The following is a 14,856-nucleotide window of genomic DNA, read 5'->3' on the forward strand; positions in this document are numbered from 1 at the left end:
AACACTTACTATATGTGCATAAATGCTCGATCAACGTACGACATACTCTAATTCAATATAAAACATTACATAGACTATATTATTCAAAAACTAAAATAAATAAACTTTTCCCCAATGTCTCACCCATTTGTGATAAATGTCAGTCACAAGAAGCTAACATAGCGCACTCTTTTGTTTTTTGTATAAAAATCCAAACATTTTGGAACAAAATATTTGAAATCTTCACAAAATTATTTAAAATAAAACTTGTACCAAAAGCAGAATGGATCATTTTTGGAATATCGGAAGGTAACCCCGAATTAAACGTGTTTCAAAAGAACTTACTTAATTACGGGCTAATAATGGGGAAAAAAGCTTATACTCAAATTTTGGAAAAATGCTCCAATACCAACAATAAAAATGTGGATTTCAAACATGTTCGAAACACTACACTTGGAAGAGATGAGACTCCTCCTAGCAGGCAAAGCAGATCACTTCCAAAAGACGTGGTCTGCATTTATGGAACTATTACAAGCATAAGGTGCAATAGTAATTTAAAATATAAATGGTACCAGGATCTGGTAACGGGGGGTATAAAATAATTTTTTTTTTAAAAACACGGTTGGTATATCCTTTTTTGCGAGTTTTGTGTTACAATAGAGCGATTGTTTTTCCTTTTTTTTCTTTTCTTTCTAGGGTCTTATTTCCTTTCTTTACTTCTCTAACTTCTTCCCTAAGGGGCTTTCTTTTCCCAACACTTTCCTGCACCTTCACGATTCTTGCTCACTTTCCTTACTTCTTTTATTTCTATCTTTTTCAAAGCTCGAAAAACGAAGTGGTACAACAAATGTAATAAGATATATCTGATGTGTATTATTGTAAAGTACTGTACTTCTAATAAATTAAAAAAAATAAAATAAATATGTTTGTCTGCTGATGCAGATTTCTAAGATTTGCTGTTGTGATGTTCAAAGTTTCATTAGAGCCCCGTAAAGTGAAAAGACATACACCAACCTTCCATTCAGGTATTAATTATGTATGAAATTTGAAATAGAAACAAGCTGCATTAATGAATGTAGTACACAGAACAATATAGCACAGGAAGAGGTCCTTCAGCCCATAATGTCTGTGCCGAACATGATGTTTCCATGCTGTATCTCTAAACTAAACTAAACTGAACACGATGGCAAGTTCAACAAGTCTTCTCTGCCCGCACATGATCCACATCTCATGCCTATATGGTCGACAGGTCTGAAAATGTAAACACATGAGATCCAAGTTGGCTACTTGGATACAAATTTGGCTTGGTGGAAGGCTTTAGAGAGTTGTAATGCAGGGGTGTTATTCCAAACAGAGACCAGTTGCATTTTGATAAGTTACACCAGGAGGACTTGCGAAGTACATGGTAGGATCCTGGATCCTGTTGCAGAATCTGGGATATCGGGACATCCTCCCTCCTTTTCCCCCACTTGCTTCCTTGTGCCGCACCTGGATTCACACCCATTCCTTCTCACTTCCTCATTTCCTTTCACCTTTATTGTGTTGAGAGAATGAAGCAGCTGGGCATGTACACACTGGAGTTTAGAAGGATGAGAGGGCATCTCATTGAAACATATAAGATTGTTAAAGGTTTGGACATGCTGGAGGCAGGAAACATTTTCCCGATGTTGCGGAAGTCCAGTACCAGGGGCCACAGTTTAAGAATAAGGGGTAAGCCATTTAGAACGGAGACGAGGAAACACTTTTTCTCACAGAGAGTTGTGAGTCTGTGGAATTCTCTACCTCAGAGGGCGGTGGAGGCAGGTTCTCTGGATGCTTTCAAGAGAGAGCTAGATAGGGCTCTTAAAGATAGCGGAGTCAGGGGATATGGGGAGAAGGCAGGAACGGGGTACTGATTGGGGATGATCAGCCATGATCACATTGAATGGCGGTGCTGGCTGGAAGGGCCGAATGGCCTCCTCCTGCACCTACTGTCTATATTTATTCCTCTTTCGTACACTTTTATCTTCCTTCTCTGGCTTTTGTCCAAATATCTGCCAATCAAACCCCCCTCACCTGTATCCACCTATCACTTGCCAGACTTTGACCAGCTCTGACATACCAACTTTCTCTCCCCTTTCACCACAGTCTGCAGAATGGTCTGATGCAAAACATCACCCATTCATGTTCCTCAGATGTGTCGTCTGAGCCGCTGAGTTACTCTAGCACTTTGTGTCTTTAGATAGAGGGTTGGGGTTTTTTTCTAAGGCTGGAAATGTTAAATACAGAGGGTACAGTTTTAAAATAAGAGGGAGAATGTTTAAAAGGACAATTATAAGGCGGGTTTTAGTTGGTAGGCATCTTGGTCTGGTGGGATGTTGGTAGAATCAGACATAATATCCACTTTTACCAGGCATTTAGATAGGTAATAGACAACAGGTGCAGGAGTAGGCCATTCGGCCCTTCTAGCCAGCACCATCATTCAATGTGATCATGGCTGATCATCCAGAATGAACATATGGAGAATGGAGTGATTCCTATGTGCAAGCTGATGTATACAGGCCTTGTGGGCAAAGGGCCTGTTGATGTGTTGTACAGGTCTATGTTTTATGGCAGTGAATCTTTGGTATTCTCTTGCCATGAGGTCTGTGGTCACTCAGATGTTGAGCAAATACAAGATCCAGCCTGAATTATTAAGGGGTGAATTAATAACACCCATGCAGGAGGTGGGTGAGTGTAGGACATGGTGCAGAGGTAGGTCAACTAAACCTGTTCTATTTATTATATTTTTAAATGTTCACTGACTCCATTCATATGCAAGAGCTCACTCTCGATACAGAAAGTCATCTAAAAGTATTATTGAAGAATTTAAATTTTAAAATGACAATAAGATTGCTCTCTTGCAAGCACAGTTGCTTTGTAAGTTTAAAGTGCCATCCTTGCATGTAGTGAGCATGTAAGGATTCTGAATCTATCCTCAGATTTTCTAAACAAAAACATGAAAATGCAAGTGTTTCATTTATTTCAATGTTAATCTAATTCTTAACATCTGACATTAACTGATGCATTGCATTTTGCAACAGTGTAGAGAACAAGCACAGAACTAAACCGGTGCAGAAAAGTCTCAACCCAGAGTGGAATCAAACAGTGATCTACAAAAACATCTCAATGGACCAGGTAGGAGGACCACAATGTCTATAGTTGAATGCATTTGCTAAGGAGACAAACTGCTTGATAGAGAAGACACAGTTTTGAAAATGTGAGAAACACATGAACAATATTTAATTTCAAATGAAATAATGAATTCCTGAACAGGCAGGAAGCATTGTTGAGGGAATTCAGATACTTAGCTAGCCAGTGCACAAAATCATCCTGTAGCTGATATTTTGGTATGTTCTTAATGTGTGAATCAACAAGCTGAGACAAAATGATCAAGTTACAAACGTTGTAATAATACAGAGATCATGTAATGTATTTTTAAAAGAGTTTCTCATTGAGAAACAGAAAGTATAAGGGAAATCCATTTTGAACTATAAACTTCAAAATATTTTCAAAGCATTATTATACTGCTCCGCATCAATAACCATATAACAATTTACAGCACGGAAACAGGCCATCTCGAACCTTCTAGTCCATGCCGAACACATATTCTCCCCTAGTCCCATATACCTGCGCTCAGACCATAACCTTCCATTCCCTTCCCGTCCATATAACGATCCAATTTATTTTTAAATGATAAAAACGAACCTGCCTCCACCACCTTCACTGGAAGCTCATTCCACACAGCCACCACTCTCTGAGTAAAGAAGATCCCCCTCATGTTACCCCTAAACTTCAGTCCCTTAATCAATAGTTTTCTCTATTTTACCATTCAAATAACAGCAAGTTCTTGAAATAATCATTAGTACTCAAATAGTACTAATTATTCATCTGATCATTCCATGACTGGAATTCAAGATTTTAAAGAACTTACTAAAATAACCCAAATTTCATTGTGACCACAACTTAATGTCAGATTTTCACAATGTAGCATATTTGTAAACCTCAACAGTTCCAATTTAATCTGATTATTATTCACCAATGAGAAGGATGTGGATGATGAACAAATTTAGCAGGGATATGCTGATATTACAATATTAATAAGGAGCAGAGGCTGGAAACCTTGAAAAAATATGAATCTGCTTCTATGGGCCTGATCGGACCAGAGGAGATGACTATGGCATTGACAAGGTTCTTGATATCTTCTTAAGCCATAGACCAGGCCCTACTGGAATGTAGGCACCATAGTTTTTTTGTTTACAAAGGGCAACAAAGACAAACCAGGACATTATCGGTCATAGAGTCAATGCATGGAAACAGGCCCTTTGGCCCAACTGTGGAATTCTCTGCCACAGAAGGCGGTGGAGGCCAAGTCACTGGATATTTTCAAGAGAGAGTTAGATATAGCTCTTAGGGCTAACAAAATCAAGGGATATGGGGAGAAAGCAGGAATGGGGTACTGATTTTGGATGATCAGCCATGATCATATTGAATGGCGGTGCTGGCTCGAAGGGCTGAAAAGCCTAATTCTGCACCTATTTTCTATGTTTCGATGTTTCTAACTTGTCCACCTCTCCCAACAGAGCATTCTAGGTACTCATCGCCCTCTGCATAAAAAAAGTTGCCCCGCACATCCCCTTTAAACATTGTCCATCTCACCCTAATGCCATACTCTCCAGTATTTGATTATTTTATCCTTAGCCTCCACATCCTTCCTGTAATGGTGACCAGAACTGCACATAATACTCCAAGTGTGGCTAGAACAAAGTCCTATAGAGCTGCATCATGACTTCCCAACTCTGACATCAATATCCTCACTAGTAGAGGTTATTCACCCATGGTCAGTCATGACCAAGGAATGCCTACATTTCACCAGTAGAGGCAAGTGTACCATGATCAATACCCTCACCAGTGAGGGCATGTATACCATGATCAATACCCTCACCAGTGAGGGCATGTATACCATGATCAATACCCTCACCAGTGAGCTCACCAGTGAGGGCATGTATACCATGATCAATACCCTCACCAGTGAGGGCATGTATACCATGCACCTTCTTCACCACTCTATCTCCGTGTTGCCGCTAATATTCCAGACATTGTTAATGACAAGGAAAGCAGCTCATGATGGAACGATGAACTGTAACACTCACTGATGTTGTGATCATTTTGTCCTTTCACTGCAGCTGAAAAAGAAGACGCTGGAAGTGACCGTTTGGGATTATGATCGAATCTCCTCCAATGACTTTCTTGGTGAAGTAAGTTTTTCTGATTTTCGGCAAGATTAAGAGTAATATCTCTTGTTAACTGTTCATTTTAAGTTCAAGTAAAGCTTTCATTTGGACTAGTTTCTATTTTTTAGGCCCTGTTTTGTTATTAAAATGCTTTGTTTCTGAGTGTTGCATTTTCTGAGTGAAGACGATGTTTTGGTCACGTCTTGATCATATGATCAGCTGTGACAACATTGAATGGCGGTGCTGGCTCGAAGAGCCGAATGGCCTACTTCTGCACCTATTATCTATTGTCTATTGTTTTGGTCCGTCTCTGCTGGGAAATGATGAATGATTTAAATGCACAAAGTAGCAGCAAAACATCGTTCAACAGCAGAAACCACCCAATTGTGACAGAAAAGCATTTGAAAATCATATCAAGTAAAACATTTCTAAATACAACTCAAAATATTTTATAATTTGAGTGGCCAGAGTTCTAGCCCAGTCCCACGGTACGAGTTAATTCCAAGAGCTCTCCCGAGTTTAAAAATGTTCAAACTTGTGGTAAGCAAGGACAATGAACGTAGCGGGTACGTTGGAGCTCGGGTACGTCTCTTAGCGGCTCGTAATGCTAACGGCAGGTACTCGGGGAGACTCACTAATGGCAGGTAAGCACGGGAAGACTCGTGAAGATTTTTCAACATGTCCACAAGAGCCCCGAGTACCGACAAGTGGCCATTACTGTAAATCTCCGAGTTCGAATCAGGGCAAACTCGGGAGAGCTCTTGGAATGAACTCGTACTGTGAGACAGGGCTTTAAGATCACAGTACAGTTGATTTCAGCTAGGATACACCCATCAAGAAACTGTACTGGTTACTTATGTCCACATTAATGTGCCTGGTGTTAAATGTGCAGCGATGGATCTAAACAACAGCCCAGCTAAAATACTGAAAACATGTACTGCAGGAGTAGTTGTGCATCTGTCTAAGTTGGTCCAAGGTGAGGTAATAACGACTTCCCCAAAAACCTGCAATCACTGGTTGGCGTCAGAGCTCACACAAAGGAAGATGGTTGTGGCTGGTCAAGCCACTGGTCAAGCCACTGTCCTCGGGCCCAGCCACCTCCATCTGCCCAAAGTCAAAGTGGACATGTGCTGATGATTGGCAAAATGTTCCATTCCTTGCGCAGCTGTTCTATAAACAAAATAGTCATGCCTGAACAGCTCCAGACACCGGCATTGTTCTGGCGTGACCCTGTTTCATTGGGCCTCCAACCTAACTTGCTCTATCCTCGTGCTGCCAGTTTGAGAGATGGTGATGTGCCAGGCAGGGCAATACGTTGTGAGTGCCATCATGACCACACCTCCCACCAGCTCCTCCCTCTGCCTGGAGAGATGGTTCTGGGACGTGGTCTGATCTGACACGCTAGAAGAAGCAGAAGTAAAAACTTTTGTAAAATGAAACCAAAATACATTTACTGATGCAGAAGAACAAATAGTAATGAAAGTATCTACTGTGGATCCCTCCCCCTCCCTCCCTCCCTCCCCCCCCCTCTCTCCTCTCCTCCCTTTCTCTCCCCCCCCCCCCCTCTCTCTCTCTCTCTCTCTCTCCTCCCCCCCTCTCCTCCCCTCCCCTCCCCCCCTCACAACCGCTCTGTGGGGGAACAGACCCAACGGGTCTGCACTTGGTCTAGTAGATGATATAAACAGCATGGAAACAAGCCCTCAGCCAACTAACTCCTTGCAGACCATCGGTCACCCATTCTCACTAGTTCTACATTATCACTCCCAACACACTAGGGCCAATTAACCTACCAGCATGCACATCTTTGGAATGTGAAAGGAAACCAGAGCATCTGGAGGAAACCCACATGGTCACAGGGAGAACGTGCGTACTCCACACAAACAGCACCTGTACCACAGTGCTGCTGGGATCTGTGCTGGGACGTCTGAAGATTTGTGAACAGTGAGAACGGCAGTGAAGATGCAGTGGGACATAAATTAGCTAATGGGCAGAGAAATTGCAGATGGAATTTTGATCCCAGCAAGGGGAATGTGTATTGTTAATTGCAAGACCCATAATAGCATTGATGTCCAGAGGGATCTTAGGCACTCAGTCGACAGCCTGAAAGTGGCAATTCATAGAAACATAGAAATTAGGTGCAGGAGTAGGCCATTCGGCCCTTCGAGCCTGCACCGCCATTCAATATGATCATGGCTGATCATCCAACTCAGTATCCCGTACCTGCCTTCTCTCCATACCCCCTGATCCCCTTAGCCACAAGGGCCACATCTAACTCCCTCTTAAATATAGCCAATGAACTGGCCTCAACTACCCTCTGTGGCAGAGAGTTCCAGAGATTCACCACTCTCTGTGTGAAAATTCAACTAGATGGAACGGAATGCTTGGCTTTGGTCAGGGCATTGAGAATGAGAATCAGGAAATATCTCAGACTTTGGTCAAGTCCTATTTAGAGAATAGCGTGCTGATCTGGTCACCCCATTATAGGAAGGATGGATTGGCTTTAGAGAAGGTGCAGAGGATGCAGCCTGGATTAGAAAGTATTAACTAGAAGGAGAGGTTGGACAAACTTGGATTGTTGGAGTATAAGGGGAGACCTGATAGAATTTTATAAAGTTATGAGAAGCATAGATAGGGTAGACATTCCAAATCTTTTTTTCCAGAGTGGAAATGTGAAACTCGTGATTGTATCACGTTAATGGCCAATGATTCTTCACTATCACAAGTGCCGGTGTACAGTGAGGGGCAAAGTCCAGAGATGTGTGGGACAAAAGGTTTAACGCAGATGGTGGTGAGTGCCTGGAATGTGGAGGCAGACATGATTGTGGCATTTAAGAGGATTTTGGATAGGCACATGGATATCAAGTCAAGTCAAGTTTATTTGTCACATAATGCAGGCAATGGAGGAATAAGGATGATATGCAAGCAGAGCAGATTGATTTAATGGTGTTCAAGAAGGAACTGCAGATGCTGGAAGATCGAAGGTACACAAAATTGCTGGAGAAGCTCAGCGGGTGCAGCAGCATCTATGGAGTGAAGAAAATAGGCGACATTTCGGGCCGAAACCCTTCTTCAGACAATTTAATGGTATACTGTTTGGCACAGACAGCTTCTGAGGCCCACTATTATTTCTGGTAAATTTACTCATCAGCCACAGATGAACCAATTTTCTTTTGGGCTTTTGTACATTAAAGGATTTGTTTTGCGACTGATGTATTGTTAAATATTTATTATTGCCTGTTTTTTGACATGACTTTCATTGTTTTCTCCAAATCAACCACAGCCAATCCTCTGCTCACACCTTCAGTAGTTCCTTTGTTTCGTATTAAATGCCTAGGCTTGATGTCATTTTGGAAACCCAATATAAAATTATGATTCCATGTTTCTCCAAAGGCCCATGTAGGTGAAGTCAGCATTTCTCCGCGATGGACATTTCTAAATACTACAAGTGATCACGACATTTTTCCATCAAGATACGTTTGATTTAAGATTTGATTTAATCTCTAAATATATTACTTCTATAAGTATAATTAATAGACAATAGGTGCAGGAGTAGGCCATTCGGCCCTTCGATCCACCACCCCCATTCAATGTGATCATGGCTGATCATCCACAATCAGGATCCCGTTCCTGCTTTCTCCCCATATCCACTGACTCCACTATCTTTAATGTTGTTGGATTGAGCTTTTGTACATTCTAGTAAGTTGGTTGTTTGAACTTGAATAATTTTGTTCTCTGCAAGGTGCTGATTGACTTGGCGAATGCCCCACATTTCGATAACACCTTGCGATGGTATCAGCTCAAGGAACAAACTGAGAGTATTGACCATGTCAGGTCCCACTCTGGTCAGGCCAGCCAGCAACTACCAAAAAGTTCCGTAATCAAGAGCCGCAGTCATGGGATCTTCCCAGACCCATCCAAGGGTGAGTCTCACTGCTTCCCTCATAGTTGTATACTTTCTTATTTCCTCTGGTCTGATCATTTACCCGTTCCAATCGAGAAGGGTCCCTCCTCTTACATACTTTGCTCTGGATCACCTTTCATCATAACTGGTGCAGAAATTGAGGCAGAATAAGTTTTAAGCCAGACAAGAATACAAGGAAAGTTTTACAATAGGATGGTTGAAAAGAGAAATTAAATAAAGTAAGGTTTAAATATTTTTTTGATGAGATTAGTCCTTTAGCCCATGATGTTCATGCTATCAGATACCTATCTACACAAATCCATTTAACAGAACTGGTCATGAACTATTATAAGTTGGGATTCAAGTGTTCATTTAGATACTTCTTAAATGTTGTGAAAGTTCAAGCCACCATATTCCTCCTTCTTTGCCTCTAAACCTCTTCCCCTTCACCATAAACTTATGTCCTCTAGTTTTTAGACACCTGTGCTACAAGAGAAACATAGAACAGTGAAACCTTCAGCCACAATGTCTAAGCCAAACATGATAGATACCAAGTTTATCTCTTCTACTCTGCTCATAAATTAATGTGCATAAGTTCTAGGAGCAGAATTAGGTCATTCGGCCCATCAAGTCTACTCCGCCATTCAATCATGGCTGATCTTTCTTTCCCTCTCAACCCCATTCTCCTGCCTTCTCCCCATAATCCCTGACACCTGTACTAATCAAGCATCTATCTATCTATCTCTGCATTTAAAAATATCTATTGATGGCCTTCACAGCCTTCTGTGGCAATGAATTCCACCGATTCACCACCCTCTGAATAAAGAAATTCCTTCATCTCCTTTCTGAAGGCACATCCTTTAATTCTGAAGCTATGGCCTCTGGCCCTAGACTCTCCCACTAGTAGAAACATCCTCTCCACATGCACTCTATCTAAGCCTTTCATTATTCGGTAAGTTTCAATGAGGTCCTCCCTCATCCTTCTAAACTCCAGTGAGTACAGGCCCAGTGCTGTCAGATGCTTGTCGTATGTTAACCCAATCATTCCTGGGATTACTCTTGAAAAACCTCCTCTGGTCCCTCTCCAGAGCCAGCATATCCTTTCTTCAGTTACAGGGCTCAAAATTGCTTGCAAGACTCCAAATATGGCCTGACCAGCGCCCTAAAGCCTCAGCATTACATCCCTGTTTTTGTATTGAGACAAATTGAGACAATGACAATAAATTTGAATACAATACAATACAATACAATATTCTAGCCCTCTTAAAATAAATGCTAGCATTGCATTAACTTTGCTTACTACCGATTCAACTTGCAAATGAACTTGTTGGGAATCCTGCACCAGCATTACCCTGTGCATTTGGTGGATGGTAGGGAACTACATGGGACCTTGACATTTATCTGTAGTTTGTATGCATCGTCAAAGATCAAATAATCATAATTTCAATGGTAGAAATAAATAACTTGAACAAAGTAATATTGAGCGTTGTAGTGCTGAACATGTTTTTCTTTCTCCAGAGATGCACGTGGCCACCATTGAGAAATCCCAGAGCAGTCCTGCCAGCTCAAAGTCATCATCAGAAGGACATTTGCGTTCTCACGGCCCGTCGCGAAGTCAGAGTAAAGGCAGCGTCACTCAGAGCCACCTGGAAGATGCTGGAGCCGCCATTGCTGCGGCAGAAGCAGCAGTGCATCAGCTCCGAGTCCAGCCAAGTAAACGACACAAATAACCTCCTCAGCATGGCAGCTTCACACTCATCTGTTGCCTTTTACTTCGCTCCCTTAACTTTCTGAGCCTCAGTTACTCTGATTTTCTTCAGTTGTCTGTAACTGTCTGCATAATCTGCTCACTGTATGTAGTGGTATCCGTCTGTGTTGCTGTGTTTCTAAATCACAGATCACTTTCCAAACTGGATTTTAAGTTGGGATAAGGCAGTAAAACTGGCTGTTCCTGTACTGTTAGCCCCTTCACCTGCCCAGCTCTATTTTGTTTATAGATCAGACCAAAGTAACAAAGGTGGGTAATATTGTGTTTATTGAGTTAGAAATTAAATTATTTGTCATCTTGCTGAAGTTAACAGCTTCAATTCTTCTTGTACCTGAGTGCTTTTAATTGCACAATAAGCACAGAACAACATGGCCTGTTACAACACTATTGTAAGCGACAATCTGAACTCTGAACGTCACAAAACTTTCCAAAAAACCCATTGATCTTACACTGTACCGGTGCCAATCATAATGCCTGTTTACACTCATCCCATTTCCTGCATTAGGCCCATAGCATTCTACATCTTTCTGTCCAAGTACTTGTCCAAATGCCTTTCAAACCCTCAGACTTCCCTATCCTGGGGAAGGCACTGTGACCAATAGCCTCACCCATGCCCCTCATCATGTCAGAAACTTCTAAAAGATCCTTTTTGCCCTTAGTATATTTGTCTGATCACTTAGGATTCTCCTCTACCTTGTCTGCCAATACAATGTTCTCTTTCTGCCCTCCAGGTTCCCTCCTCAGTGAACATCCCTTGTACTCCTTAAGGGACCTGCTTGCTGCTATGCCTGACATGCCTCAATTACTCCTTAAGGGACCTGCTTGCTGCAGCTGCCTGTGCCTGACATGCCTCAATTACTCCTTAAGGGACCTGCTTGCTGCAGCTGCCTATGCCTGACATGCCTCAATATCCTTTGTTAACCAGAGTTCCACGCTCACTTTCCAACTTTACAAGTTCCTGTACAAAATTTACCTTGCCCCAATTTAGGATTTTAATTCAAAACACAAAGTGCTGGAGGAACTGAGTGGGTCAGGCAACATCAGTTCAGTACATAGATGACATTTCAGGTTGAGACCCTTCTTTAGCCCCAAAACCTCATCTGTGTTTTGCTCAAGATTCCAGCATCTGCAGTTCCTTGTGCCTCCATTAAGGCTTTAATTTGTGGACCAACCCTATCTATTTTAAAAGTAATAGAGTTATGGTCAGTGGATCCAAAGTGCTCGCCCACTGACACTTTAGTTACTAGCCTAACCTTATTTCCTTTAAGGATCTCCTTTAAATTTCTCCTCTCTCACCCTTAACCTTCACCCTCATGCTTTGGACTCCACTATACTAGAATAAAGACTATCTAACCACACACATGCACCTCATAGTCTTATAAATGTCTATTAGGTCATCCCTCAGCCTTCAATTAGAACAAACCCAGCCATCATAACGCAAATTGTAATAGAATCCAGAACTGTACAACAGTTGAATAGGTCCATCAGCCGTCAATGTCAGTGCCAAACATAATGCCAAAACCAACCCTCATCTGTCTGTAAATTCATATTCTATATTCCCTGCATTTCCATGTGCCTATTCAAAAGTCTTTAAAATGCCACAGTTGTATCTGCAGCCATCATCACCCCTGACAGCGTAGTTCCAGCTACCTACCATTCTCTGTGCAAAACTAATTATACCACACATCTCATTGCCCCTCTCACCTAAAGCTACGCCCTCTCATATTTGATATTTCCATCCTGGAAAAAAGCTCTGACTGTCTTATTTCCTTTAAAGATCTCCCTCACACAACTTTATATACTTCTACCAGGACTCCCCTCGACTAACAATCCAGAGAAAACAATTCAAGTCTGTCCATATTCACCTTGTAGCTAATGTCCACTTATCCAGGCATAATTCTGGTGAAATTTGGTGACATTCAAAGTCCTTTTTAAACATTGTTTCACAACTGATAAACATAATTCTTAATATATGCAGGATTTTTGCTACTGTGGTGGAAGGTGAACGGACTGACAGTACCTTAACAATGACTTTTGCAAAAGCACAGTCCAACAAAACATGGTTCTCACAGTCATATCATTGGCTTATACTGCAATTGGGTGGAATAATCTGTCAGAGGAGGCCTGCTTTATTCAAAATTAAGTTCTTTGTCTGTCCATAGACTACCTTTAATTCTAAAATGTATAGCACTGTTCCTCATTTAAGCAAAAATAAAATAGGAAAGCTTCTGATTCTAAGTTTAGCTTCACTACATGTTTATCCTTAAAGATGGGATTTTGGATCCACTTTACATTTAAATTCTTCATTCGATCTTGAAAATGTTGTCCATTTTCAAGTATTGATAACTAAAAATAAAGATCAGAGATATAATTAATTACCAGCCCCAAACTGTTTTGATTGAAGAAATAGCATCTAGCTTCTGCCAACTAGTCTGAAATGATGATTATAGCAGACGCACACACCACAAAAGCATTATCAGCAAATTTAGAATGAACAAACACTGCACTGTCTGTAACCAATGTAATGCAAGATTTAACTTTAATATTCCTGTGGACATCATTGAACATAACTTATTGTGGTATTCAGATTGTAGACAAAAATGCTGGAGAAACTCAGCGGGTGAGGCAGCATCTATGGAGCGAAGGACTAGGAGACGTTTTGGGTCGAGACCCTTCTTCAGTGTTCAGATTATTGCTTAGGGGGTTCCTTCCTTCAACAGGGGGCAGGTTGTGCATAAACCAAGAAAGATTTAAAAATGGGACAGGACTATTGTATTGTTGACTGTTACTGATCCAATTGCAGTATAAATGATGTTTGACCCATTTCTCCACTCAGATATGATCTAACAATTTTGAAATATTTGTTTTTCTTTCGAGTATTGCATGCAGATAAGTAATGGAAAATGAATCCATTACTAGTACTGATAATTGTCATTAGTAAGAACTTCATGGGACTAGAAAAAGTGATGACTATCCCATAATCAGATCATCTACATGCACCTTAATACACCAAGTCCAAGTACCTACACAGGACTTCACATCTACAGAAAGGCTTCATTCCACCCGAGTTCTTACTAATGCGTTTGACTATTATTGTTTGCAACTCTGACTCTTGTTGGTGGAATACTGCTGGTGAACATTCCACAACATAATGAGAGCAAATTAAACAGAATTGAATCTGGACAAAGGAACTGGCCAGTTTTAACTCCTTACTGCTCTGCATGTTGTGTTTCCTTGCTGTTTACACGACTTATTTAAATGAAACACTTCTGTTTGCATGAAATACACTTAAGCTGGTTCCATCTGAGGATACATACTCTGGGTTTCCATTTCACCCACACTTGCCACAGCACATAAAAGCGGTCAGGCTCAAAATCACGCCAAGAAGCACAGACACAGCATTGCAGGCGTTCCAATACAAAGAACTCAGTCTGACAATCTACCTTCACCAGCCATTGAGAACAAAGACCAAAGTCAACTTGCCATAAGGAAAGTGATGTCAGTGGGACCACCCAAGGCTGAAGGAGGTAATGATACAATGATGATACAATTTATTTGTTGTTTGGTTTCTGCAGTCATACAAACAAGTAGAAGTAAGTAGATCAACATGACTAAAATGTTTTCAAATTCTAGATACAATTGAGCAGATGGGAGTTTGTTTACAGCCTTTTTAAGCCCCACTCAAATTTCTGATATAGAACATTTCCCTTGCAATTTTCCTTAAATTAATGATGGAATTGCAGGTGTTTTGCAAACTGCTTGTTGATGGACTTCAGATAAAAACATTGTTTTGTTAACAGCGGTACTTTTTGATATTTTAATGCTATTTTGTACAAGATTAAATTGGTAAATTAGTTCGTCGTTAGTAAAATAAAATGTTATGCAAGTCCAACATCTACCAGTTAAGATGATCACTTGTATTCATAGCTGAAAAGAACAATTTTGACAAAAGTACT

The 14,856-nt window shown here is 41.0% G+C and overlaps 1 protein-coding gene across 6 annotated transcripts in view; it reads left to right on the top strand.

Annotated features, from left to right (window-relative positions):
- pcloa (piccolo presynaptic cytomatrix protein a) overlaps positions 1-14,856 on the top strand; it is a 144,258-nt gene that overhangs the window by 101,554 nt on the left and 27,848 nt on the right. For 5 of the 6 annotated variants that reach the window (XR_008725261.1, XM_055653514.1, XM_055653511.1 and 2 more), the window contains 5 exons: positions 3,042-3,135; positions 5,184-5,255; positions 8,971-9,151; positions 10,651-10,845; positions 14,251-14,427. Coding sequence is in view for 5 of the 6 variants with exons in the window: in XM_055653514.1 (XP_055509489.1) it covers positions 3,042-3,135; positions 5,184-5,255; positions 8,971-9,151; positions 10,651-10,845; positions 14,251-14,427 (719 nt within the window). In the remaining variant the exon portion in view is untranslated. The remainder of the gene's footprint in view (positions 1-3,041; positions 3,136-5,183; positions 5,256-8,970; positions 9,152-10,650; positions 10,846-14,250; positions 14,428-14,856) is intronic. The other variant, XM_055653513.1, reaches the window with a different exon arrangement.

The sequence above is a fragment of the Leucoraja erinacea genome, chromosome 22, assembly GCF_028641065.1.
Source record: "Leucoraja erinacea ecotype New England chromosome 22, Leri_hhj_1, whole genome shotgun sequence".
Lineage (NCBI taxonomy): Eukaryota > Metazoa > Chordata > Chondrichthyes > Rajiformes > Rajidae > Leucoraja > Leucoraja erinaceus.